Raw genomic sequence first — 27803 nt, 5'->3', positions numbered from 1 at the left:
TGACACCCAGACTCTTGACCTGAGGGGAGGGGGAGATGGAAGAGCTGTCAAAGGGAATGGAGAAATTGTTTATTTTGTTTAGGGTGGATTTGGTGCCAATGAGGAGGAGTTCAGTTTTATTGCTATTCAGTTTGAGAAAGTTTGAGGTGAACCAAGATTTTAATTCCTGCAGGCAGTTGGTTAGGGAGGATGGTGGGAGTATGGTATTAGGTTTGGTAGAGATGTAGAGCTGGGTGTCATCCGCGTAGCAGTGAAAGTGAATGTGATGTTTCCTGAAGATATTACCAAGGGGGAGAAGATAGATTAGAAACAGCAAGGGGCCAAGGACAGAACCCTGAGGAACACCTGAAGTGAGGGGAAAGGGGTGAGATCTAAAACATTTGAGCTGGATAAACTGGGTGCGGTCAGAAAGATAGGAGCGGAACCAGGAGAGGGGGATGCTGGTGATGCCAATGGAGGAGAGTCTGTCGAGGAGGATGGAGTGAGAGATGGTGTCAAAGGCTGCACTGAGGTCAAGCAGGAGGAGGATGGCGAGTGAACCGGAGTCAACAGAGAGAAGAAGGTCATTGCATATTTTGAGGAGGGCAGTTTCGGTACTATGGAGGGGACGGAGGCCAGATTGAAATTTTTCGTAGAGGTTATTGGAGGAAAGATGGGTGTGAAGTTGAGCAGCTACTGTTTTTTCTAGAAGTTTGGAGATGAACGGGAGGTTTGATATGGGACGAAAGTTATTCAAGTCGGAGGGATCAGAGCCAGGTTTCTTCAGTATGGGAGTGACAGCAGCAGTTTTGAGATGGGAGGGTACAATGCCAGTAGAGAGGGAAGTTTGAATAATGTTAGTGATGAGAGAGAAGGGAGAGGGCCGGGATAGAAGCTTTGACTAGAACAGTAGGGAGAGGGTCAAGTTGACAAGTAGAGGATTTGGACTTCTGGATTAAGATGGAGATTTGGTGGACAGATGGGGAGGTGACATATTTGAGCTGACAGAGGGTCCTTCTCATTATTAGTGTGACTTTTCACCCCCCCCCCCCAAAAAAGCCTTGTTTGATATAGTTAGAGTTGATGCAATGTGAACCACACAAGAAGAGTCAGCAGTGATCTGCATATTCAATAAACTCCGTAATTATATGCGCAATTCATCAAGGGGATGTGATTGCAGGGGAAGTGGAATAGAGTGGAGCTGAGAGGTCTGATTCCTGGAGGACTAAAGTCTAATCACTAAACTAACATGATAATTGAAATCTAAATTGAATGCTAAGGCTCTCACAAAGAAAATCTGATATTTCACCAAGTATGAAAAGTAAGCTTGTAACTACATGTTTATTATGATCCATGAGCAATTCCTGATGAAAAAAAAATATAGAAGCACCAATCCACCAAAAAGAGATGCCATGTGGAATATAACATCCTCATTAAATTCTAGGGATCAAAATAATTGGTCCTTGTGATGAAGTTAGTGTCAGCCAAAATGTGAAATGAATTTGTGCAGGCATCTTATCGATTTGAAAACGTTCTACATGTGGTTTATGTACAGACTTTTTTTCTTTTTTTTCTTCTTTTTTTTTTACAGTATTTTCCTCAATACAATGAATGGAGAGTTTGCGTCGGAATTCAATAATTGCTCAATATACCACACTGTCACTCTCAAAATTCTTGTTTTCAGTCAAAGAATATGACTTGCCTATACGTGCAGTACTTCAAATCCTGTATCGCATGTCCATACAAAGAAAATAAAAACGATCGTTATAGCATTTAATAAGGAAATTTAATTTGAGGGCACTGCGTCTGTCCTCCACTTCACCTCCACTTCTAGGCAGTCTTCCCATTCGCATCTCAGGTTTTGCTCATTGTCTGACAGGCGCAAAGTGAAAGTGCAAAAAAAAAAAAAAAAAAGTCCTCAGTCCCATTCTGCTCATCACCACCTTCCCCTGCTATTGCCGCCCGACCACAGGACTCGTATTCATCCTTCAGTAACATTTAATTAGTAATATCAAATTCATTAACCTATACTGCTGTTGCGCTGGCCTCAGCCATAAATTAGCTTAATGCGAGCAGACGTATTGCAGCTGTAATAAGGGACATAAAACTCAAAGAGAAACAGATTCTGTTCCTCGGTAGCTCATTATAGCTGGGGAGCGTTCACGTTCAGAGAAGCAACTCCCCTTCATTTTTAGTATGGCTTGAGAAAGCTGTTCCAAAGCAAAGGCCATTTAAAAATGATATGAGCAGGCATTGCAACATTGCAGCACCAACACATTTTTTTTAGTTAAAACAGTGGCGGTTGAAAAATGTCACTATGGCACTGTTGGCGAGTTAAAGTACTTGAGTCAATAACTCAGCAACAACAAATAGCGATTTATCGGAGGTCCTTTTCCAATACCGTTGAAGTCTGATTTATAGTGGCTCAACATAGAGCCTCCAATGTAGCCTGAGCCCAACACAAACTGCAGTGGCACACATGCTATCTGTGTTGCGGTTTTCTGCTCAGCTTCTCTGAGCACTTCTGAAAATGGTGACTCAAAGTCAGAGGACCATTTTGGAGTTGGAACCAACAATGCTGCACAACACTTACATGTACTGAGATTACTGTGAGCCAGTCAAAGGAAAGGGGGTGGGAATGAGTGTGCGGAAATGAAAAGGAACCAGAGCAGTTGCCAGTTGTTGTGCCTTGCATTAAAAGAAGGTGGAGTTACATTTTAAGACTATGGGGGCAACAGTGGAAGAGGTTAGTTAGCTAGAAGGTATCGTTATTCCTGTATTTTTTGTATATTTGTATAAATGGGCTGAATTTGCAGTTTTATTCCTCAATAGAGTGAACGAGCACCCCATGAGAGATTGTCAGGCTTGCCAAGGGAAATTGTGAAATCTGACTTCGGTCTGACAATGATTCATTTATTGTTCAGCTAGCTATGCCAGCAACATATAGCGACAGGCATAACAATCAAATGCTCTTCCACTACATGGCGATTAACCGATCATGTAAAATAGCTGCCAGAAAAAAAAAAGGAAACAGCCAAATCATTTTTAATTTGGTTCAATCTCTATCATCCTATGGGGACATAATGACCTGTGCGCTCTTCTGTCCAGCAGTGATCTTGATGAACACCTTGCACTGAAGAGCCTAATTGGCCTAAATCCCACGTTGTTAAAAATGTGATACCTTTTAAGTCACAAACAAGAACACTTACACTCACATTTAATCAGCCATGATTCTTTTGGCTTGAAATCTTTGTGACGAGCTGATCGACCTTTCAGTAAACCGTGATGCGCCGTTGGTTTCTCCTGAGGCCGGCCACAAGAATAACAATAATGAGGCCCATTATCAACTATTGCACTTTGAAGCGACGGTCTGCCAGCAAAACAGAAGATAGAGTTATCCTGATGCTTTCCATACAATCAACAAGCCATTGTTAAGGACTTGAGAACAACGGGAGTGAGGAATGGGAGTGATAATGATTGGCCTGTGCTGTCATGAAGATCCTGCACAATGAGTCCGTTCAGAAAGAAAGGCCCCCGATAGACTCTGCAGATAATCTCATGCATGTCAACGGTCTGGCTTCGTAGAGAAAAACCTTTAATTTTGGCGCTCAAATGTGTGGAGGGCCGCATTTTCTGACAGAATGCCCATTTACCTCACCAATTTGGGGGGTAAATGCATACTGCTGTAAAAGGGTTGTCTATATGAGTGGATGTGCCTGACAAAATCACATATTGTTACATTTGACAAGCAGTTCTGCACATACACTGAAGAAGTCAAATGACTAATTCACTAATCGGGCATGTCAGTTGAGTTTTATTGAACATGTCAACATGAGTGCATTAGATAATTGCTAATCTATGCCCCATTGCAAATCTGGCCAAACCCCTTTTGGGAATGAAGACAAAGATAAATGGCTATATATTTATACACACACACAAGTCTACACGCCCCTGTTTAAACGCCAGGTTCGTGATATATAAAAACTGAGACCGAGATAAATCATTACAAAATGGCCCAATCTAAGTGCCCCTGATTAACCCCAAATAAAGTTCAGCTGTTCAAGTGGCCTTTGCTGACATTTTGTAGTCATGTTTTACAACACAAACCATGGTCTGCAGAGAGCTTCCACAGCATTAGATGGATCTTATTGTTTAAAGGAATCAGTCAGTCAAAGGAATTTTCAAGGCATTAAATACACCGCGGAACAACGTGACTGACAGTCATCATCAAGTGGAGAAAATATAGTGAGATCACCAAGAACTACACGTTCCCCAAAAGTGACGAAAAGACAAGAAGAATACTGCGTTGGGGAGGCTGCCAAGAGGGTGACAGCAAAATTGAGCTTTAGAAACTTCTGGCAAGGTCTGCCTATTTAGAACACATGACAACAATCTGCCATCTTTCTAACATGTTTGGGCCATGGGGTAAGGTGGCAAGCCTTCTGTACAAATAAATACAGAAATAAGATCTCCCAAATTCATATGGGAAAATGTGCTTTTGGCCAGATGCAAGTTAACTTGGATTTAAAGGTCATAATTTCAAAAGATACGTTTAGCAATAACGCAAAACTACTCATGACCAAATATATGCCAGCACCAAAAGTGAAAAGTCTACTAGAACATCTGAACTTTATTTACAGTTAACATGAGAGCATTTAAATGGTGGCCAGTGCTGAATCTCATCCAACATGAGTTCAAATGTGATTAGTCCATTTTGAATGCAGCCACATCCTAAGTTATTAGAGATTGTGCACATTTGTACAACAAGATTGTCGTTTTATATATCTTTTTAAGATAAGATAAGAAAACCTTTATTAGTCTTGCAATGGAGACATTCCCAATTCACAGCAGCAAAGTTATGAAAGGAAGAAGTAGAACAACAAAATATAGGAGCTGCTGGAAAGGCAGCATGAACTATACACATTATTGGTCACTCTTATGGTGGAAATTATCTTAAATTGGTTTCATTCTTTTCACGGCACAAAACCTGGCATTTGAACAGGGGTGTGTAGACTTTCTAGATCCACTGCCTGTGGGGTGAGAGTAGTAACAAGCACAGCGCTTCACTATTAGCGCTGCACAATTGTGAGCCACTGAGAGAGACAGTGCTGGAGAGCAGGAGGAATGCTAAGTGGGCCCCTTAGCCTAGTCAACCTTCAGTGGGTTTCATTTATCTTCATCTTGTTAGACTAAATTAATTAACAATCTCAGTGTTACACACTTTCTCCTTTCATTACATCAAATAATGGCAGAAATGCGGTGGGGGGGTGGGGGGTGGATTTGGGTGTCCAGCCCACAGGGAGTAGACAGACTCAGACACTGAAGACATCTCTTTCCTTGCTCGCTCTCTTTGCTTACCTTCCCTTCTCTCTCTCTCTCTCTCTCTCTCTGTCTGTTCATATCTGTTAGTCTTCCGTCAGTCTTTCTTTCACAGTTTTGTTTTCACTAAATGACTGCACTCACAACTACAGTACAGAAAATGGTTGTAAAAAGAAAACCATAACAGTGAATCAGTTTTTGTGAGTTGTGTCACTTTGTTTAAGAGAACAGGAAAATAGAATCTGACTGACATTGGTTTCATCAGACTTTGCCTCAACAAGATGTTTGGATTCCTCCATGGCAGTGGTGGGCAAACTATGGCCCGTGGGCCGAATCCGGCCCGTTGGTCTTTTTAATCCGGCCCGCCGAAGGTTGGTCCACAATTAAGGTTCGATGTGAATGATTGCATTCATTTCAATTGGACTTGTAATGACAGGCATTTCACCGCCAGGTGGCGCATTGACTTGAAGTTGCAGAACACGGGGAGGGGGGGGGAATCTTTTCGACCACCTAGGACCTCTGTATCGCTCTACTTCTACTGGTCTGATCACAACCCATCTGCAGCAATGCACAGGCTAAAATACAGTAGGTCATCAACAACACTGTTGTCATTTAAAAAAGTATATTAATACAGTACTTTCATGCTTTTGTTCTGTTGATGTTTGATATGGACTGTCAACAAATGCAGTTTTTTTTTTAATGTACCATAGCTCGTGCTGACCTGGCCCTTCTGTCAAATTTTAAAAGTCAATGCGGCCCACGAGCCAAAAAGTTTGCCCACCCCTGCTCCATGGGATCTCTTGACTTTGATATGTTTTTCACAATGGGCTCCGATTCAGTTTGTCACAAAATGATTCACTTGGAGTCGAAATGATGACTTTCTACATGTACGAAACAAACTTGACCCAATCATCAAATGAAGTACGCCGCAGAGATGAGCACCCACAAAGCTTCCTTTGACCTAATTCGTTTGCTTCAGAAAAGATGCTGGGATTTTTCACTCGAGGAATGTCTTAAATGCCACATCCCTCACCTCTATCCTTTTTTTCCCCCCCTGCTCAGCCCAGGACACACTGTAGTGCACTGAAGTGCAATCCAAGCAAATAGGTTAACCCTGTAGCAAAACCTGCCTTGAATCGTGGCCTGATTGTTGGCTAATCCCCCGCCAGAGTGCGTGCAATATCCTTCTACTGACGCTTCTCCTTCAACAGAGAAGGACGTAGATCAGGGCAGGAATAATGTGTTTACTTTGAGTAATCGCTGTGTCTTCTTGTAGCTATGAGATAAAAGGAAAAAAAGTCAGAGGTCCTTTCTCCTCATATTACGTTTCACAATTGTCTCTTCAAGAGCACTACACCCCCACCCCCAACTGTACAATTAGTTACAGAAGTTATAAACACTGTTATCCACTTTGCAGCATTAGTCAAAAGAAAGAGAAGTGGGTGTAGTCATGCTGGTTCTCAAAAACATTGCCTCGTGTCTGCCTGAATAACTCCTGTCAAATCAGAACAGATTCACCTCACAGATTAAATTGGTGCAGTGCTGGGAAAATAAAAGATGCTCTGTACTTTAAAGAGGAGCCATAATACATTTAAAAAACAACAAATGAGTCCTCAAAGAGTAAGACAGTTTTTGGTCCCAATTTGGGTTCTGTTTTAGGTACATTTCATTTGGTGTCATCAAAATAATTCTCTTGGTTTGATGAAAAATATACATTTCTGTGCATGAAAGTCATTCGGGCTGTATGCCTTGATGATGTTTTATCCAGCGAGGGTAATAGTATCAAATTGTTCTTTCTTTTTAAATGGCCCCAACTGTTCAGAGCGGGGGGGAAATGCTGTTAATTTAATCAAATAAGTGACCTTTTGAAAAAGAAATCAAAGAGGATTCATTAGCTTCAGTAAAGTTTGGCTGACAGAGGCTTTGAAAAGCAGATGCTGCTGCTGTGGCTTCTAATGAGCCAACTCTAATTAGGGAGCAACACTGGAGCCTGGAGAAGGTGGTTGACTCGGAAAAGAAGCCAATGGTAAATACTCTTATTTACTTCCACTGTGTCTAATGACAGCACACTCTTTTAATTAGAATCACAGGCCAAACAAAAAAAAAATGTAAAGCTTTATGGTGGTTCGAATACAAACAGAGAACACCACAGGAAAGTACAGTGCATGGCAAAGATGAGAGACCTCAGCGCAGCGGCCCTGATGAGGTGGGTTAGAGAAGGGAGGGTAGACGGGGAGAACGGTCGGCCCAAAGCATGCGGTGTAAAGACCTGAAAGCCTGATCTGCTGATCCCTTAAGACGTGAAGGGGAAAGAAAGGGGACACCCCATCAACATTGAACTCTTATGCTGGTGTGTGCTTTCAGTCTGACTCAGGGCTAACAGGGTGAGCATGCCTGTCTGCAACCACACGGACAGACTCATCACACATGGCTTGGATAAATATGTTACAATCCACGTTTAACATAGTTCAAATATACACACAAACACGGGCGCGCGCAAGCGCGCACACACAAACACACACACAGGACAAAGTCTGAGGCTAGCAATGTGTGGAGAAATTTAACCCCTGGTAGCCCACATCCACCCTCGCCCAACCTGTGATTCTCAACGGCAACAACGGAAATGAAACTAACCTCAGTAAAAAGCTGCTACGAAGAAAGCCTTCCATGTCAGCGTGTGGGGTTCTGGCAGGAGAAATCACAGAGAACCATTTTCACTCAGAAACTATGGTCATCAACAAGGAACAGAAAATTGACAAAAGAAAATGGAAGAAGGAAAACACAGTGCATTCATGTTCCTCTTGATAATACGGCATGTCTTTAATTAAATCAGAACTACGGCTATGCATCCACGCACTCGTTTTTACGTACTGACATCATTAATTATACCTTGTTGCATCGGGGGACTAGATTTGCATACAACGTCGGTTTGTGCCGAGCGCCTGATGATATGTTTGCATCACATAACCTACTGATCACCATACAGCCCTTTCCCACAACTGTGTACGGATATATACATGAACATCCAGCAACCGAACCGCAAATCCCAGCGCGACTCTAGTTTGTTCAGAGTAGCGAACGGTGGTCCAGCTGCAGCCCATGTGTGGCGAGGGTGCTGCGGCTTCTGGGAGCCCGCCACAGGGGACCCGAGATGAGGCGTGCAGCGTCAATGAGGCAGGAGGATGCGGTCATGATGTCACCGCTTGCAGGGGTCGTTCAGAAGCCTTCTCCACAAAATACGTGAGATCTGTCGCTAAAAATGACTTTCAACAGAGTTTGGTATTGGGTGCACGCAATCTACACTTTTATTGTGTTACGCTTGGTTACAAAAGGATTACGACTTCCAAGTGCTTCGAGTGGAGAGGCGGAACACAATCCCAGTTAGGATATTTTGGATCTCACAGCTAATTTATCGCACCGCTCAACAAGTAGAATACAGAATAAGACTTGGGAAATGCGTCCCAATGCATTTCTTCAAGTAACTGTAAAGTGAAAATAATTCTATCTTCTAATTTGTACACACTACAAAGAGAGTACTGCTAACAACCATTTTGTTTTTATTTGTGTGTGTGTGTGTGTGTGTGGGTGGGTGGGTGTAATTTTCTTTGATTTGAAATGTCTTAAATTATTTTGTTCGTAAATGTATTTCAATGTTGCAAGGTTCGCAATAACTTTCTATGAGGAGAAATTTTACAAATCAATGACTTATTTTGAGGAGCAATTTTGTAATTTTATGGAGCAATTCCAGACCAGAATCATTCTGTGAGCGGTGTGTTCTGTCGAGATAATCGAAGCACACCGCACACAACCTTCTTTTCTGGGGTCGCTAACAGATGAACAGTCTCTTAAATCTTAAAAAATCGTATGTACCAGTCCTTAGTAATTCACAATTGCACTGGATAACCACATCTGAGAGCAAAGTTCTTACATGGTGAGAAAAGGTGAACTCATGCCCATTGGCCAAAAAATTAAGAAAACTGAAATGGTAAAAAAAAACCTGTTCAACACTATGTCTCCAAAATTGAGCACGACATAGTTCTCAATCGTTTTTAGCAATTACCTTCAAACATGTTTGTTATATTTACAAGCACATCTCCAGATTCACTTTGACCCTGTCTTTAAACTCAAGAGCCACAGATTAAAATCTGATCTAGTACAGTATGTTGAAAGTAATTCATTTTAGTCCCAATAACTCAGTCAGCCGCCTCATCGCAAATACGACAAGAACTAATGGCACTGGGCGCAAGAGTTGTAGCGATATGTGTGTAAATTGGCATTTTTGGCTCGCTGTCTTGGCTCATGAGACAATGGAAAGAATGAAGCGGGCCCAAGGACATCGTGCCTTTCAGACTGGCCAGCACTTAGTGAGCCAGTGGCTCTGTAAGGCCCAGAGGACTCAGCCGAGACTTTTCTCACAATAAGGTGTCTAGGGAGGCGGGAGAGCAATAGCCAGGGGCACTGCTGCTCTGCTCTTTTTTTCCACTCAGCTGGGCCCAGCGCACATAATACCATCACCACACCAAGCCAGTGACAACGTGAGAAAACACCCGTCAAACAGTGCAGAACAGATCGAGCGTGTCTCCTCACTTCTCCCGAGTGCAAAAAGCAAAAGCTACAACCGGCGACAAAAACAATGACCGCATCCAATGTGAAGTGAATACAAACTATATTCTAAAAATGACATTTTAAACCGGATTGTTTGAGAACAACGAGTGTGTGTGGGGCCTGGATCCTTCAACGAAACGAAACGGATTAGCCATGCTGGGGTCCAATCTATATATTGGGTTTCATTCCATTACCCCTTGTTCTTTCGCTCTCGCTCACGCCACCCGTGTTTCCTCAGCTGTGTCGGCTGTCTGCAGTGGCGTTGTGGTCAGGAACAACTGAACTTAGCGTATGGAAGCAAAGGTGCGGTTTGGAAGCGAAACGAGCAAATTCAGGAAAATGTGAGCGAGTCCCAATAGATCTGCTCCTCTTCGGGAGACAGAGACAGAGAAAGAAAAGAATGGCTTTAAATTAAGGCGCAACCACAATTCAAGGGCAGGGAGGATCGACATCACTAAGTTGGCCTGCACGGGTTTGAGCAGCCCGGCAGCCCTTTCGAAGAATGAGCCCCTGCCAAAAGCTCCCTCGGCCTCTCCAAGTCTCCCACCATCTGCAACAAATGTGCTCTATTAAAGCAGTACCATATGGACAACAAGCTCGCTATTAACACGGCCTCAGCACATCCCCTTAACCTAGGCCAGATTTCAAACTTCCAGTCAAATTGACTGCTGATTTAATGCATCACCAGCAGCCATGTGGGTCTTGGCATGAGGCGGCGCTCGCAGTCATTAACAGGCACACGCCGTGCGCAGTGCACGATGAGCTGCAGAAATGAGCTGCGCACATCCTGCCGCGGTGTCGCTCCTCAGCGAGATACCGCCATCCAGACTGAAGGATGCCGAGAAGAAGAAGTCTCGGAAAAAGTTCTCCAAACCAGGCAACTAGGACTCCACTCAATGGCGCGGAGAGGAAAGGACTCACAGGGTGGCAGGAGGCGCTCTCTAACTGCTGTCCTGTGTCTCGCTCCTTCCACACTGATGGAGACACCGTTTGCTCCCTCTGTGTGGATCCAAAGCGACAGTGATTAACCCTACAGGATGTAAGTGGAGTGAGGGGCTGAGGCGGGGGGACTGAAGTCCCACTGGGCCGTGGCGGCCATGTTGACGCCTCTCCCGTCTCTGACTAATGGGGACCCACCCACCGCTCACAAAGCCGCGCTCTCTTCTCCTCGACCATGACGCCATGACCATGAGTCCTCTGTTCTGCGGCCCAGAGACAACACGCACACACACACACACACACACACGCAGGCACATGCGCACCAAATCAATTACAGCTCTGTGGTTTCAAGGCGACTCCAAATGCTCACTAAGTTTTGTTTGTTTATTTTTTCTCCTCCTCTCTCAGCTGCTTAGATACTATAAAACGTTAGAGTGGAAACACATTTTTTCATTCAGAGGCGAGCATGTATACAATACTCTGGACTAATTCTTCAAAGCATCTGTTTTTGTTACCGTTGGTCCGTATTCGTTTCAAGGGTGAACGGCAGTCGATCCCACCTGACTTTGGGTGAGCCAATGCAGGGCACATACAGACAAAAAGGAAAAATTCACATTCATACCTAAGGACTATTTAATCAGCTAGCCTAAGAAGCATGTTTTTGGAATGTGGGAGGAGTACGAAGTACCGATACAGGAGGAATGGAGCCCAGATTCAAACCCCCAACCTCTGAACTGCGAGGCAGATATGTTAACCACCCGCTTACTTTTTCAAGGCCATTTTTATTTGAACCTCAAATCGACCAAAATTGATGATGCCTTTCGATCAATTGTGAAAAAACAAACTAAAATCACATCCAAATTCAAAATTGCCTATTATACAGTATACTGAATACAGTATATCATCGAAACCTCCAAGGCCCAAGTCATATGATGATATGTTTTTAACAAAACAAGACAAATACATAGTCTGTTCTTTTAATTCCAAATTATTAATCAGTTTAACGTGTAGAAAATACCTTGAAGCAAATCATTTAACTTATTTGAACACATGAACTGGAAATAACACGGGTTTTAACTTTTGTTAAGTAAATCCATTTCTCTTGTCGGGGGGCTGGAATACAAATGGTGCAGTCAAATAAGAGCAAGACTTTGGGTGACGCGTCTAACATCCCAATCAATGAGAGCATAATAGATTAGCATTTTCTTAACTCATGAAATGAATCAAGCTAATAAATACCAATTGAATATGAATATGGAAAAGTGTTTTGCAGATGGTGGTGCTCAACCGTAAACGATCACAATAACTTTAACAATGTGTTGTTTGGTAACTCGAGCAAAAAGGTGCCAGAAAAATTGTCATTTTGAGAAATGCAAAGCTTCCACTCGGCAGCGACAACACACGTGCTACTTTATTCCTTTCCTAATTGGGAGCATCAATGTTTAGTGTGCAAAAGACATCAATTTGTCGTTATTTGACAGTATTTCTGCCACAACTGTCCCTATATTAAAATGAAATGACTGCTTGATGACAGTTTAATTAAATAAAGGCTCTGCGCGCTCTCAACGGAGCTGCGGCATGTGTGAAAAAGTACTGTGAGTTTGGAAGAAGGTGTCCAAACACAGTCTTCAACACTACATGACATGAGACGAGTGATACTTGGTCAAGCACATACTCACAAGCACTGGATGCACATATACATACAAACATGAAACGTATGCACACCTCGCTCTGTGTCACTCGACTTCAAATGACTTGTCTTACTGGCCTCCACGCGCCTGCGCGCGCGCACACACACACACACACACACACACACACACACACACACACACACACACACAAATTCTTGATATAGACACGCACACACCTCAGTCAGCGCTTCCAGATGAGTAGTGAATTAATTTGTGTGAGCCACTCCAACATTAGCAAGGTGTGTTGAAAGGTGTCTGCCCATGTTTCAAATTAAACGCGCTGCTGGTCAGCATTAGCACCTCGCCACCCGTCAGCAACTGACACTTAGGAGGGTCTGTTGGGTGAGGGAGGGAGGGAAAAGGGGAGCCCATCCGCCATTCACACTGGAATAATTAGAACATGTCAGGAGGAATTAATTTCCTCATTTTTCAAAAGGATACACAGAAATTACCATGTTATTATATGACAGGGTCCCTGGGAGGATTGGATTAAATTTGATTTCTTGCGCAGCCCACACAACAAATTAAAGTCATAAATAAGATGGAAAGAAGCGGGGCACAGAGCATATGTTTATGGCAATGAGTGAAGCCCAGAGACCGGAAACAACTATCTTCATTTCATTTTATTGAAATCAGGCCGACATCGTGTGTCTGAATGACAGCACTTGCTAATGGCTCCAGATTAGAGGCGTATTGATATTAGCGCAGATTTCTTCACAGCGGCATTTGAATGAACCATTGAAGCCATTGCATTAACCTGTTCAACAATGATCTAATTACTCAATCAAATCTTGTGACAACGACGCTATGCAATTCGTGATACTGTCATGAAGACGTACGGGATGGCACCTCGATGTACGCATGAAGTGCTGAAAATATTCGATTTTGATTTGAAATCCCTCTAAATTGACAATAGATATCTTGTAAATCTCATACGCCACAGAGAATAGTGTTGTTAATAATCCTGCCATATTTGAATGATAAAAAAGAAAATGTTTTGAAATTTTCTCCACTCTCAATAGCTGCGGTCGTGTCCGCAAAATGCACAGAAATCATGAAAAGCTCATATATCACCTGTCTATATATACCAGTGATATGACTTGGGAAAATGGAGGCTCCAATCACACCTACGCATAATTACCTGTACACGTTTGTGTGTGTATATATACTGTATATGTATAGATAGATAGATATATAGATAGATAGATAGATAGATAGATAGATAGATAGATAGATAGATAGATAGATAGATAGATAGATAGATAGATAGATAGATAGATAGATAGATAGATAGATAGATAGATAGATAGATAGATAGATAGATAGATAGATAGATAAACCTCCTGTGGCTGGAATATATCCCATCGGCGCTTTTTCATGCCATGACGAGGCGCTCACTGTAAAGCTGCCACACCAACTTGAAGGCCCTGTCTAGTCACCGACTGTCACGTTGTCCTTTATTTTTTTATTTCATTTTTTTTTTTTTTGAGACCTCACTTTCCCGCCTTCTCCCTGTAACATGCGTGCACTTATGGCTGACAATGAGGCGCTCTAAAACCGACACACCAGCAGCCTATCTGAAGGAAAGATGTTTTTGGGGAGGGATTGAACGCATAACTAGCGAGCTAAATGAGCGTCGCAATTGCGCCTGATAATTACTGATGTAAACCAAGCCGCTCGAGTTCTTGTAGGTAGGGGGAGGGTCTACTCTGAGCCCTGTTTTAGCCAATCCCCCCCCCCCCAAAATTCTGGAAAGTTAAATTATGAAAAACAGTTTATGCCATATTTCCACAACTGAAAAAAGTACACAGTTCTCGGTCTTTGCACTTTTTCCACAAGCTAGAATGTATTTAACAAGCAAATCTCTGAAATTAATTTTTCGGAGTCTTTCAGACAATTCAATCGCCTGTTTATCCAGCCATCATCTCCATTCTCATATCGGTTGTGTTATTGCCACGATTCCGTAACAGCTCTCTGAATGGGTCCGCATTAGAGAGGAGTACTCCCCAGGGCAACACAAACTTTAAATAATTTGCAAATCAATTAAGTGGCTACTCTAAAGGCAGCAGGGACTTCACACTCCAGGGTCGCGGCGCATTATCAGTCAGAGACGATTCATGGCGTTTTGGGAGAAAAGTTCATGGTTGAAGTCATTAATTCATTTAAGCGGACTTTTAGTTATGCATTACTTTCCACAGCTGGGGTAGCAAGAAGATTAATGGCGTGTTCTTTGCTCCTGTTTTTCACCGTATAGTGCTGCTAAGTGAACTCTGTCTAACACTCAGAGGGATCATACCTTGAGATACAGGACAGCAGCCAAATCTATATTGGATTTTTATTCGCCAAATAAATCATGTTTATCATTCATTTAAATAATAACAATAAACCTAGAGGTTAGATCCTTTTGCCGCGACTCAATATCCTCCATGTTTAATCACCACTGCAAAGAGAAGCCAGACAACACCGCATCTAATCCACTGAGAGCATATTTTACTTTAATGACTTCATCATAATACCGTGCATCATGCAAAACAGAGGTCTATTTATCGGAGGCGCTTTGAGGACGATTTATTCAGCACAAGTGTGGCTTTCGCATGCTTGTCTGACAATGATGGGTCCAGCAATTAGTCTCGTTGTATCATTTGTCGCAATACAGGTTGTCAAAGTTAAAAACAATGTAAGTTCGTATTTGCCAAGTGGTTGGTGTTGAGCTTTCGATCACGAATCACAACAGCCAACGTGAGGTGTTAAAAGAGAAATAAATGACCATTCGCTTTACAGTGCTGTGATTTCATTTGTAACAAAATACCTCCCCGTGGTCGATGCTAGGTTCTCTGGAATACGAGCTGCAAATCCTCAGCTTTGTTGCGTATTACGTGAAGGGAGTTGGTGGTCTATTTTTATGCAGTGGACCCACACATACTCAGCAACTGCAGATTTTTTTTTATCCACTTGTTTTCAGTCCAGTATTTTAAAATATGTTTTAATATTCTGGAGGGGAATGGGGTTTCCTCATTTTCCTCACACTTTTTTGTGGAAAACGCATGTTGAATGTTAATCACTTTTGTTTGAATCGTTTTGGAGGGTCTCTGTTGTTTTTTTTTTTGTTTTTTTCTGCGCCGTATTTCAGTGGACGTCAATTCTATGCAGATTTTGGCCATTGCGGGCCGGGCCGGTCTCTCTGCCCCATGAGTAGCGGTGATCCACTACAGTTCAATTTACAAACAACGGTGACATGACACATGATTGGGCTGTGAGAGATTCTCAGGTATTGTCTAATTTCATATTAAACAAAACAGGCATGGACAAGATTATCATTATTTCACCATTTATACTACATAGTAATGTGAAATATGTGAATTGGGAGACACCGGTTGAACATATCCTCAAGTATCTGCAAATATGAAATTCTCCCCACCACTTAAAACTTTCGGGAAGTACTGAGAATTTGGACTGTTAACATTTAAAGGGGAAGTGAAGTCAAAAATGTTCCTCCCAATAACATGTTCCATGCGCCCCCACGGATCAAAACACAACATTCTGATGAATATTGCTTTAAGCAGTAAAATCCAGCCATTTATATCCATCTCATCAGCCATTTTGTACTTGGTGTCAGCTGAAGCTGACGTCATAGTGCCGAAAGTCTCAGCTGGGGAACGTAACATGACCAAATTCAGCGAACAGGTGAGCTGTGAGGGTCCTCAGTCACAATTTGGTAAATTTCAGATTTTTTCATATATACTATTGATCAGTCCACAGGTGTGTGGTTTTTTTTTGTTTTTTTTTACAGATTATTGACCAATCTAAAGGTTTGAAAATGGGTTGCTCTCTCTGACGACAAAACATTAACGGTTTTGCAAACATGCTGTTTTGGGGTGTCCTGAAAAGCGATGATTTTGTTGGCAGGACGATTCCGCCGTCGATATGCATATTAAATAATTTGCACTGTATTTATTAGCTTTATTTAAAACGGGAAGAACAAACATTGAAAAGATGTCAAGTGTAGGATCAAGTGGTGAACTTTGCTTCAACCAAGTATAAAAGTGCGTAATCGTGCGTGCATTGTGACGATTCGATCGTCCGGCTCATTTGCTGCAGGTGTTCAGTGTGGGTGACAAACAGCAGGAGATGGTGAGGCATGCGTCAGGAACAGAAACAGCTCAAGAGGCAAATTGATACTTACAAAAACTGAAAGACTCGCTCCCCAGCTTCCAGCGACTCACTGGCACGTTGATTTCGGATTCATGTAAATGACCTGAAATGAAAGCACAGAGAAGAGAGAGAGAGAAAGAGAAAGAAAAATAGATGTCTTCTTTAATTGTAATATTAAGTCGCAACACAAAAAGTGACAGACAGTACACCCAATATTACATTTAGCACGTGGGATTGAAAAGTATGCGATTGAAGAATGCAACAGGACCACGGTGCATGGTTTTGAAACAACATGGCCCTTTGATAACAGTGTTTGCCGACATCAGAACAAACAGAGAAAGAACAAGTGAAAGCGAATCAGGGCCATGGTGACTGTTGGCTTGAAGGTCACTTTGAAATAGCGTGCTCGTTGTTCTCTTGGTAAAACCGACTTTGAATCTCCTGACAATTGTTTTAGGGCCCATGCTCGATTTAGTTGTGTAGTGAAGAGAGTTGCTAAAGGTCACCAATTATGAAACCGAATTGAAAAGGTGTGAATTACTCAAAAAGAGGTTTAATATAAGATGACGAAAACAGTATGCGAATCTATGATACGCGGCAGGCGTAGCTTATTGCGAAATTTATCTGCACACATCTATAAAGGGGCGTGTCCTTGGGTTTTTTTCCTTCTTTGTTTTTCTTAGATGTGTGTTTTTGAAAAGGGTCTACAAGACACTCATACAAAAAAATATATATATATAGACATGTGTAAAGAGGAGAGAGTTTTTTTCTTTTGTTTTTATTTTGGGATACCTCAAGATATAAATGATCTACAAGTCTATGAACGTGAGCAATAATTTAGAGCGAAACAACGAGGAGAACGAGATACATTTTTAAAAAACTTTTTCCTCTTCTCTTTGAACATGTAAACTGTGCTGTATTAAGAGAAGATTTTTTCCTTTCTTTCGATTTTTATTTCTATCTTTGTATTGTGCCAATATGTTCGTACAATCAAGAGATGTATACATGATCCGCTTCCAACGAACAGATATATATTTTTTCAATACGACAACAACAAAAAAAAGATTCGACATTTAAGAGTCTATTTTATTTTCATCTGATGCCTGAAAAAGCAACGGGATCCACATTAGTGAGCATTCTGAGGCTTCTATTCCTCAATAGAATGAGATGTTGAATGTGCAATTACATTTACATGTCTACAGATGCTCCTCCCCTCCTTGATCACAACAACAATATTGGACATATTTAGCTGTTGAATATGTTTCTTATGTACTGTAGGTGAAATGAGACAAGACCCTTATGTCTAACATTGCTGGTCTTCTCTCCCACACTTCATTCACTCTTGGCAGGATTCTTCTAGAATCTCCGCAGCTCCTTCAACTTGTCTATAAAATGAATCACCGTGATGACACGCACGGAACTACGCTAAGCCAGATCAGTTGAGTAGTGAGGTTGCTCCTAATTCTTCTCAGCCGGGAACTGTCAGATGCTCCATGCATTGTTGAGCAAATGCGTCGTCATGGAGAAAGCAGCCACAACTCTCTTCACGAAATAAAACACTCATTGCTTGCAGCTTGGGATTGAAATATATCTTTTGTGACAACCAGTCTTGGAACTTTTCTGGCACACCCCATATAGCACGCAGCCTGCATCTCTCTTCATGACGGAGGGCAAAGAGAACGAATCATCCCAACCGTCTAACCAGATAAAAAAAAAAAATCCATAACCATTTCCTGTAAATTTTCTCACATTATCTTGTTTTTCCACAATAAACCACCACATCATTGCTAGCGGATTTATGCAATTAGGCTGCATCAGTGCTGCCAATTAAGCAAGGCCAAGGGTTTTTTTTAAGGTCACGCTTAACTGATCTGTCACTAATTTGCACCACGTCCAGCCCGTACGTCATCCATGAGAGGAGCCGATAAATGTGGCCAGCTCGTTGCTATCAGTGTGTGTGTGGGCAGCTGGAGGATAAACACGAGCAAATAGATAAAGGCAAAGAGTTACAGACAGGTCTGAATGTGGTAGCCTTGAGCCTCAAGGTGACAATGGAGGAGAGGGGAGCCAGGAGTGACCCTGGCTCAATAGGAAGCAGTTGCATGAATAGCACATTGGCCTTTCAAACGCACACAACTTCAGGGTTCGGAACTGTGATGGAGCTGCAACCACCCACCTATGCCTTCACACACAATTAACTTGTGTTCCAGCTATTCATTCTGGCTTGAGAAAGCACACACACACACACACACACACACACACAACATGGATGGTAAATCCTTGTCAGACTTCTGACTGAAGGCCTAATTCCTGTTTTGCCTCAGTAAACGTTAGCATTCATAATTACACAGAATTTACCAACCCTTGAACTCGCCGTCTGACGTTAATGGAAAACAATAGGGGAAATAATACATGGGTAAATGTGTTCCTTATTCATGACTTATTATGTCAATTATTTGACCGAGGGATAACAATAAAGGAATTTATAATTGCAAATAATGAGCCCGACCGAATTCTATTAGAATGAAATGCCACACTCCCTGCAGACTAATAAGAGTCAGTGTCAACTGGCCTATTGTAGCAGCATGCAGCCGCTCTTTGCCTGCTGTGAATTAGACCCACAGGCAGGAAACATTAAAGCACTCCTAATTAGAGGACTGGGGACTTGTTAAAAACAATTGCAGCGAAGGGCAAATTATTAGTTTCACCACATTTCTCCAAACCAATTGTCAAAACACTTTCCCTAATAAAATAATACATCCATTTTTTTTCCCCATTAGTTAGTTGGAGGTTCCACGGGGTGGCATATTCCACATAAACCAACAGCGGCTAAACAGATTAAGTTTCGCTTGTGATGTGAAAAAGAATATCACTGATTCCCAAACAGTATGTTGTCGGCAAGGGCAAAGCAACAAAATCTGGGCCCACATGATTAGTTGTCAGGAAAGGTGGCCCCGACGTTCCCTGCCTGTGGGAGGGGGCTCTTGACAGATGTTTTTTCCGATGACAGACAAACACAAAACTACTGTGCATTAAATTATGTAATCTACCAGCCAGAAAGGGACCCTCGACCATATTTTAGCAATTTAAACATTTTTACTTTCATAAATTATGTGTCACCGTAGGGTTCACATGGGGCCCCCAAAACGCTTGGGGCCCCAACAAAGCCTTCCCATTTTTGTCCCCAGATCGACGCTCACGGCTGTGGGAAATGTTCCAATTTCACTTAGGCTAATTGGGCAATTCACTAATGTATCTTTGTTCATCTATCTATGCCAGTGACGTGTCGTCCTCGGCAGAACAATGAAATGCTTTTGCACCAGACGGTAATTAGACTGTGTCCACTTTTTGGTGACATTTTTGTTCATTGGTGTGCAATGACATTTTTTTCAATACAAAATATTTGCCACGTCTCGATAAAGGCTGGGAAACACTGCTTCACATTCAGTTGAAAACCTCTCATGGTCATAAAATCAATCACAAAATAGTAGTGTGCTTGCTATTGTACATAAACAGGAGTTATTATCATTTGCCTGTTGAGATCAGTGCTTCTTAACCTGGGTTCGATCGAACCCCAGGGATTCGGTGAATCAGTCTCAGAGGTTTGACAGAGACTCTGCCATGTAGGTTAAGACACACCCGACTCAACAGTTCAATTAGTTATGACGTGCCCGTTTGGCCATCACTGGCTGGTTTATTTTGTGTACAATTAAAAAACGTATACTTTATACTTATACTAATTGTGTTTCCTTTTTTCTGGTTTTAATAAATGTGTTTTTTATGTCTTGTAAAAAAAAAAACTTCACTAATGAAGGGTTCGGTGAATGTGCATATGAAGTGGTTAGGTTCGGTACCTCTAACAAGGTTAAGAACCACTGCTATAGATTCTTACTGCAGTCAAAGGTTAAAATGAGGCATCTGGAATGTTCTCATTTTTTAAATTTTGTTTTTCCAAAAAGTGAAATAATGACAGGCAATTATGCTGTTACGCTAATGACTTATATTTCCGACAGGCTGATGGCTGTGTCATTAAAGCAGCGGGGACAAGGGACTCACAGTCACCTGTGGCATTTGTGACAACCTTTTCTCAAGTGTTCATGGTTCAGATCTTTATCAAACACACACACACACACACACCACACACACACACACACACGAATAACCCAACCCAAAATGACCCCAAAATGTAGACATACTGAGTCTAAATTCCAGCACTGCTCTTGGCGCGAATTAGCTCAATATTTAGATACCGTGTGGAACTTTTAACATTTGAACTTGCACGTTTCTGCAGCCATCCCAGCTTCCTGCCGCAATTCAAAAACATGCATGTTACCGAGGTAAAGGCACTAAATTGTCCTGAGCTATAATCGAGGTTGTGTTACCAGCGACTGGTCCAGGGAGTTCTAAGCCTCTCAGTCAAAGATCAGCCGGGATAAAGGTTCCAGCTCACCCACGACTGTAATGAGGACAAGTACTATCGAAAATGGATGAATGAATATCAACTTTATTTTAATACATTCGAGCTGGCTTGGATTTTTCCAGAGTGCACGTCGCCTCTCACCCAGCTCTTCACAGACGCCTGTGATAAGTGCTTTAGATAATGGATGGATATCTTGAATGAGTTTCAAAAACATAGGCAAAGGCCATTCCTTTGTACTGGCACCTCCCATGTTGAAGACGTTCATGTATCTTTAAAGTAGACATCAAGCAAACGCTGAGCCTCCCGGGATTGCTTTTTGAACTGGAGCCTCTTGTAGGGCTTTGTGAAAGATAGCAGTTTAGTGTGTGTTTGGTGTGGGCTGCACTTGATTTCCCAGTGTGTTATTCAACAAACTGTGTGAGTTTAAAAGAAGAAAAAATAATCACCACAGTACAGCGGTGCCTGTACGTCAAATCATCTTTCCCAGTTAAAATGGATTAGAAATGCTATTATTACATCGCAAACCCACCAAAACCAGCAAAAACAGTTGTGTTTTCAAAAACAAAAATTGGATTTTCCAGTTTTGTGCAGTCATAACCTGATGAAATGGAAAACGTTTTGACTCATGCTCAAGTTCAATGAGCCTCCCTTCTGGTGTCTGCACCCTAGGCTCCAGGGGACGGTTTAGACAGACACAGATATAATACACTTACAATGGATTTGATGGTGTAAACGAAGCAGTGATATAATTTGTTTTTGGCTGAGCGTCATGAATATATGCCCGTGAGATGTTGTTGTTGGTTGTCTGTGTTGCTGCACCGTTTGTGTTTGAACATCCATTGATGAAAGCCCTCACTCAGTGGCAAAGACTTACTAGTGAGCGTAGGCAATGCTGTTTTTTCAGAAAGTTTCGTTACCTTTTGCAGAGGTTGCAAAGACGTTCGCTAGACGTTTGCAAACAGTTTGAATGGTCGCAAACAGGTTTTCCTGTCGCCCCCGCCCCCAATGACATGTTTGTCATACAAAAATAATTGATTTATATTGATGTATATCATTGTTGATAGTTATTGTATGCCAAGCTGACTTTACACAAGTTTTGCATGTACTTCTTCCCAATCTAGCACTCCATCTTGTGTCTGAAAAATAGCAGCAATCTACGCAATTAGGGTGCTACTCCCTACATAAATCCGTGGCTATAAGCAGGCACGCAGGAAGTCAGAGGGTATGTTAAAAATGTTGACTAATCCATATTTATTCAACGTCCACTTCTATTTTTTAATCAGTATTTCTGGTCCCATTTTCGTTGGAGTTATCCAGTGTAGGGGGGGTGGTCAGTGTCATGCAAACAGCTGCTTCTTTCACCGGCACAGCATTAACTGTCACTGCCTTGTCTTACTAACCTCTCCTTTATCGCCTTTTCATCTTTGTCTCAGTGAATGAACTCATCTTAACACTGAGCCACCACAGACAAGACACTCACAAAAACGTCTTGCACCAATGTGTCAGGAATGTCTATCGGAGTGACACTTTAGTGAAACTATCTTTGACGAGGGGACAATTGGGATTTACATTTCTGGCTAAAGTGCAAAAGGAGGCAAAAGAGAAAGAAAATCCACAGAGGAGAACTTGATGAAGATACGACACTTTTTGACTGGTAAAGCAGTATAACACGTCTCTCCCTCTCACCCAGGTAATGTGTTTATTTTTCTGAGCCCATCTTCTAGTTTACTGTGTGCTGGTGTTTCTCCCCTCTTATCGCCTGGCCCTCGCGGGGCACTTTAGCCCCTCAAATCCTGTTCACCACATACTGGTTTTAGAATCTGTGAAATGAATGCTGGAGAAGCGTGGCCACAATGTCTGCCTGTGTTGCTACCGGACTAAAATGGGCTTGGCTCTTTTTTTTTCTTTTTTTTTTTTTTGTCCGGGGAGATGCATAATGGAAGTTTTTAACACCTCAAAAGAGGCCGAGTCTTTGTGGAGGCACACTACAGAAAGCTGCCAGTCTCCAGAGGAGACAGACACACTGAGTGGTGCTGGACAAAAAGCTCAACGAGCAGAATCAGCGGGGGCATCACTTTGCACGCAGCCGCACACATGCACCGACATATACGGTATACTGTAAATGCGCCTAAATATGAAGGGATGAAATGAACATGCATAGCAGTGAAGCTGCAGCTCCATGCAATTGCAATAATACAACAAAAGCAAACACAGTGTTCAGCGCTTTGCCGCGACTGTATTTACCCAAATTGATTCAAGTTACGGTACAATCTGTAAATGGGAGGTGTATTAAATTAATTACATTACAACACAATGTTAGTTATTGTAAATGCCATTGTTAGTAAGAATTTTAGCCTCATTTCTAAAAGGGGATCTTGCAATTTCAAAACAAAATGTTTCGTGATCTTTTTTAAAACTGTCAGTGTGACCTAACCTATGTTAAATTAGTAAAATGATCTGTGCAAAAAAAAAAAAATCTGCCCGCCCTCAGCCTTACACTGACCTTTTACCTTGGGCTTCAAAATCCAAGTTGATTAACTAACCAATGGAGGAATATCTACCTCTGGAAAAAAAAATGAATGAATGCCCGTCTGTCATTTGCCAGGAACTGAGCATGAGACAAGCTAACAAGCAGAGCGAAGGGAACTGAAATGATTCAGAAAAAATGCAGAATTAACAATATCTGTTTCACAGGTACATTTCTGACCTAATTTAGATGTTAATTCATTGTACATTCCCAAAGGTAAACAAATAAAACTTCAAATTGATAACATTAAATGTTCTAGGAACAGTTGACTAAGTCATGCTTCCAGTGTGGCCATTTTTTGGCTTGTTTACAGTGCTAATGGTAGTATTGCTAGTACTGCTATTTTGTCGAAGCTGGACGTGTGTTCTGTGTGACTATTTATCACGACTATGCATTTTCCCACTTACAAGCCATTATCAAGGGCCATGTGTGAGAATCACGCTCGTCAGTGAGTAGTCCGGATCTGGTCGGAGACTCGAGAAGGATTTGGGGGAGGATTAGTGAAGTGAGGTTACATTCAAGTCTAGCAAATTCCCCCTTGAAGAGACCAAATACCAAAATGCACCCAATTACTATTTCAAGAAATACAGAACATTGTTATATTTGGGCAAACACACATCATAAATCACTGCCATTTCCTGCAAAACCTTTTTTGAAAATTCTTTACTGCATTCCATACCAATAGCTGGCCATTACAATTGTTGCTTAAGATAAACAAATCGCTTCCTTGGACAAATGAGTTGCGACTTTCATAAGAGGAAAAAAGAAAATCAATATGCAATTGTCTCGCCGCTCAAAACGGGTGCCAATGGGAAGGCTGAAGCCACAAGCATCTGTATTCAAATGATCTCCGAGTTCAGTGTGGATATTTTCCAACGGCACTGCACTGAAAATCAATCACATGGTGAATTAAACCAGAAAGGAAACAAGTGATCCATAAATGATCAGGTTACAACAAGGCAGTGGTGTCTGAACATTATGCTTGTTTTTTTTTTCTTTTGTTTTTTTTTTTTTAGGAAGGGGGGGGGGGGGGTGGAGTCACCAGAAAAAGCTTCTGGCAGAATTTAGGAAGGGCATAGTTTTTCCACCAAATGACTTTTATTGCTGTGCAAAAGTAGTCCTACGTTGACCAATAATCATTTTCCAACTGAGGGCTGAGGTGGAAAACATTTGTGGCTTAGTAGGTGACATCATTCCATCGCTGTGTTAATGTTAATGTGCAGCATCTTTAATAAGAAATTGGTTGTCATGATTGAATGGAATGAATGACACACAAAAGAAAGTAAGAGTCAAGGAACTAAAAGAAGTGCGTAACAATCGCTCACATGTAGCCATGCCGAAAATGGGACGCTGACTGAAGTATTTCACCGTGGCTCCACTTGGCCTACGTCAGCCATTTTCACAATTGACACGAGAACCTCTTTCTTCTTATTTACAATTGCACAGGTCGTTTCTCTTTTTAAATACCAACAAATCGCAGCATTTGAAAATGCAAATGAGTGCATTTAGGGGGAGTTTGAGAATATTTCTGCCTTTGTAATCTTCTAAAGAGGGAAATGATTTAGAAGGAGGACACAAATCTCCAGCGACATGGCAGGAACTATAGGGCACTTTGGTCTCCCCATTCTCCCTTTCTCGTCTCACTGGTGTCTCCCCCTCCCCTTCTCCCCACCTCTCCCCCTTGTTGCCCCCGGGGGTGGCAGGGCCAGGAGTGAGGGACAAGGGGGCTGAGAGCACAACTCGGGTCAGCTGTTCCCTTCAGAGAAAACAAATGTAGTGTCTGAGCCACTGATCACTTGCTTAATTGAGTTGAACACTCCTTTTCTGGATTAAAAAAGAGCCTTTGAAATAAAAGGTCAAATTACCTCTCGAGTCAGGCAATAAATAAGTCAAACAAGGTAAGAGGTTCCTGCCAGCAAATGTTAAAGGGAAATTTAATTACACGAAAAAAACAGGAGGCTCTCTATTGGATCCTCAACCCTTGGCCGTTCCAAATCAGAAGCTTTGCAATCACGCGGCCAAGTAAGGAAATACATCCGGGATCCTTATTCCGAATGGAACACGGTCGTTGAGCAAAATCATTTCACCCAGAAAATGAAAACCAAAATACAATCTGTCTGGATATCATTCTTCCCTATTAGTCTGGACCCTCCCATTTTATGAGTTGGGCCATAGGCCTATTGTCCATTGATTCCAGCACAAGGAAAGGAAATGGGCCCAAAACAAGTCTTGAGTCTGGACTGAAACAGAACAAGGGAAGGTGGCAGAAAACAGCGCTCTACGCCCAAAGAGCTACAATGTGGCCTTTGTGACATAATGTGCTCCGTGCAGCAGATTGTGGAAAATAATCCCAAATTTACTGCTTCACGTTGTCCAGCAATAACAAGTGACATCACAGCGTGTGCCATGTATGCCTTATTTCAGCGTACATGTTGGATTTAGAGGAGAATGGGGGTAGGGGAGGAGGGTGGTGGTTCTAAAAGCACTGCCAAGCGGTTATTATAGCCCCATCATGTCCTGTGAGCCTATTACAGCATGGGACAAGAAACTGTAAAACTGCAGACTGACAGCAGGAGGGAATCTGTACAACCGCACAGCGCACTTTTAATTAAGATGGAGATGAAGATGCAGCTTGCGTTACGCTGTCAAACACCGAGCACTGAAATTCTGGCATACGCACTTGGATTTGTTTGTTCCTGTGTTTGTGCTGTGAGCAGAGTGCGGCGTTGGAACAGCAGCAGGACAACAGAGGGTCTTCTAAGTGGCTTGCCCAACAGCAGTAACATGAGGTCGGCGTGAACAGTGCTGAAAGCATGACAGGTGGGTCACATGGAAAATCAAGTCCAGTTCATTTCACTTGTTCAACACATGCAACTCATGACAAATTGACATCGCTCCCATCAAGAGTGACGCACTCGTCGTTACATATGTACACTTTGAGAAGTATGCCGGCAGTGTAAACACAGCAAATTGTACAATGTCCTAGAAAGTACTAATGACCCAAAACACAAAGGAAAAACACTTCAACAAATTGTCATTGAATCATTTCGTATTTCTACCTGGCTACAGAAACAAACGACTTTCCACAGCTGCTTCTTTTCAATTCCTAAATGGTATAGTAAGATTTTTCCAGCCGTGGGCAGCATGTCAACGTGTGTCAGTCTATGTGAACATTTACAATACCAAGTGTGTGTGTGTGTGTGTGTGTGTGTGCGCGCGCGTGGGTGGGTGTGTGTGTGTGTGCGCGCGCACGCCTTCTCTACATCACACTGAATGTTTTTTGAAGGGTGGTAACTGTGGCCAAATGGTAAAATGTTGAAATTGGAAAAAATATTAACTCCCACCCCCATTTTTTTTTCAATACCCAAGAGATAAGCACCTTTTAGCAAAGCAGCCAGTGGAGTTTAAGCTTATTATGAATACCTCTCAGAGCGCAGAGGCATGTACTGTTGAAATCAAAAGGAGTAATGGGCAGGTAAGCCAGTGTCATTTTAAGGAGGAAGTCAGTTGTGAAATTGTCAAATCTCACAATAATCTGCCCTTCGCATACTCCTATAAAAGATTTGTAACGGCACATCTGTGGTTAAAAAAAAAAAAAAAAAAAAAGTTTCCAGTGTATTGTGTTGGAAAGAAAAATCTGTTAGATGAGCTCTCCATGTGTTGGAGCCTAATAATGGTTCGATCATATATATATTTTTATGAAGTGGCAGACATATCACAAGAAGGGATATTTCCATCCCTTTCGTGTGGCTTTAGAACAAAAATCCAAGATGTGCCCTGTAAAGGGATTCATTTGTAAATATATTATACAGTATATATTTGGAGATAATTGTTGAAAATGTGAATACATGGAGTACTATGAGGTAGTGAATTGCAGATACTGTATGCAGTGGTCCATCACTATACAGTATTGCGGTTCACCTTTCGTGGACTCACTATAGTGCAGTTTTTACTTTCAAATGTAATTGTGTAAGCTCTTTTTTTTACAGTGCAGAAACACGCATTCGATTCTGTGTCCTGATTGGTTAAGGTACAGTAGACCAATTTGGATCTATCTCCTCCATGTGATGTGTCCTATACAATAAACAATAATAATAATAATAATAATACAATAATACTGTTCACAAATTTTTCTTGTAAAGTTTTGAACTTTCAGAGTGTTATTGCTAAG

General features: G+C 41.9%; 1 protein-coding gene across 2 annotated transcripts in view; it reads right to left on the bottom strand.

The window, feature by feature from the left end:
* sox6 (SRY-box transcription factor 6) overlaps window positions 1-27803 on the bottom strand; it is a 149916-nt gene that overhangs the window by 110429 nt on the left and 11684 nt on the right. For both annotated transcript variants that reach the window (XM_086106839.1, XM_086106840.1), the window contains exons 2-3: window positions 16717-16788; window positions 7933-7983 (exon numbers count right to left, since the gene is read on the bottom strand). In XM_086106839.1, the coding sequence (XP_085962965.1) occupies window positions 7933-7967 (35 nt within the window). In that variant the 5' untranslated portion in view covers window positions 7968-7983; window positions 16717-16788. The remainder of the gene's footprint in view (window positions 1-7932; window positions 7984-16716; window positions 16789-27803) is intronic.

The sequence above is a fragment of the Hippocampus guttulatus genome, chromosome 3, assembly GCF_054856545.1.
Source record: "Hippocampus guttulatus isolate MCC_2025c chromosome 3, RoL_Hgut_1.0, whole genome shotgun sequence".
NCBI lineage: Eukaryota > Metazoa > Chordata > Actinopteri > Syngnathiformes > Syngnathidae > Hippocampus > Hippocampus guttulatus.
The sequence above is the reverse complement of the archived record's forward strand: the minus strand, read 5'-3'. Positions and strand labels throughout refer to the sequence as shown.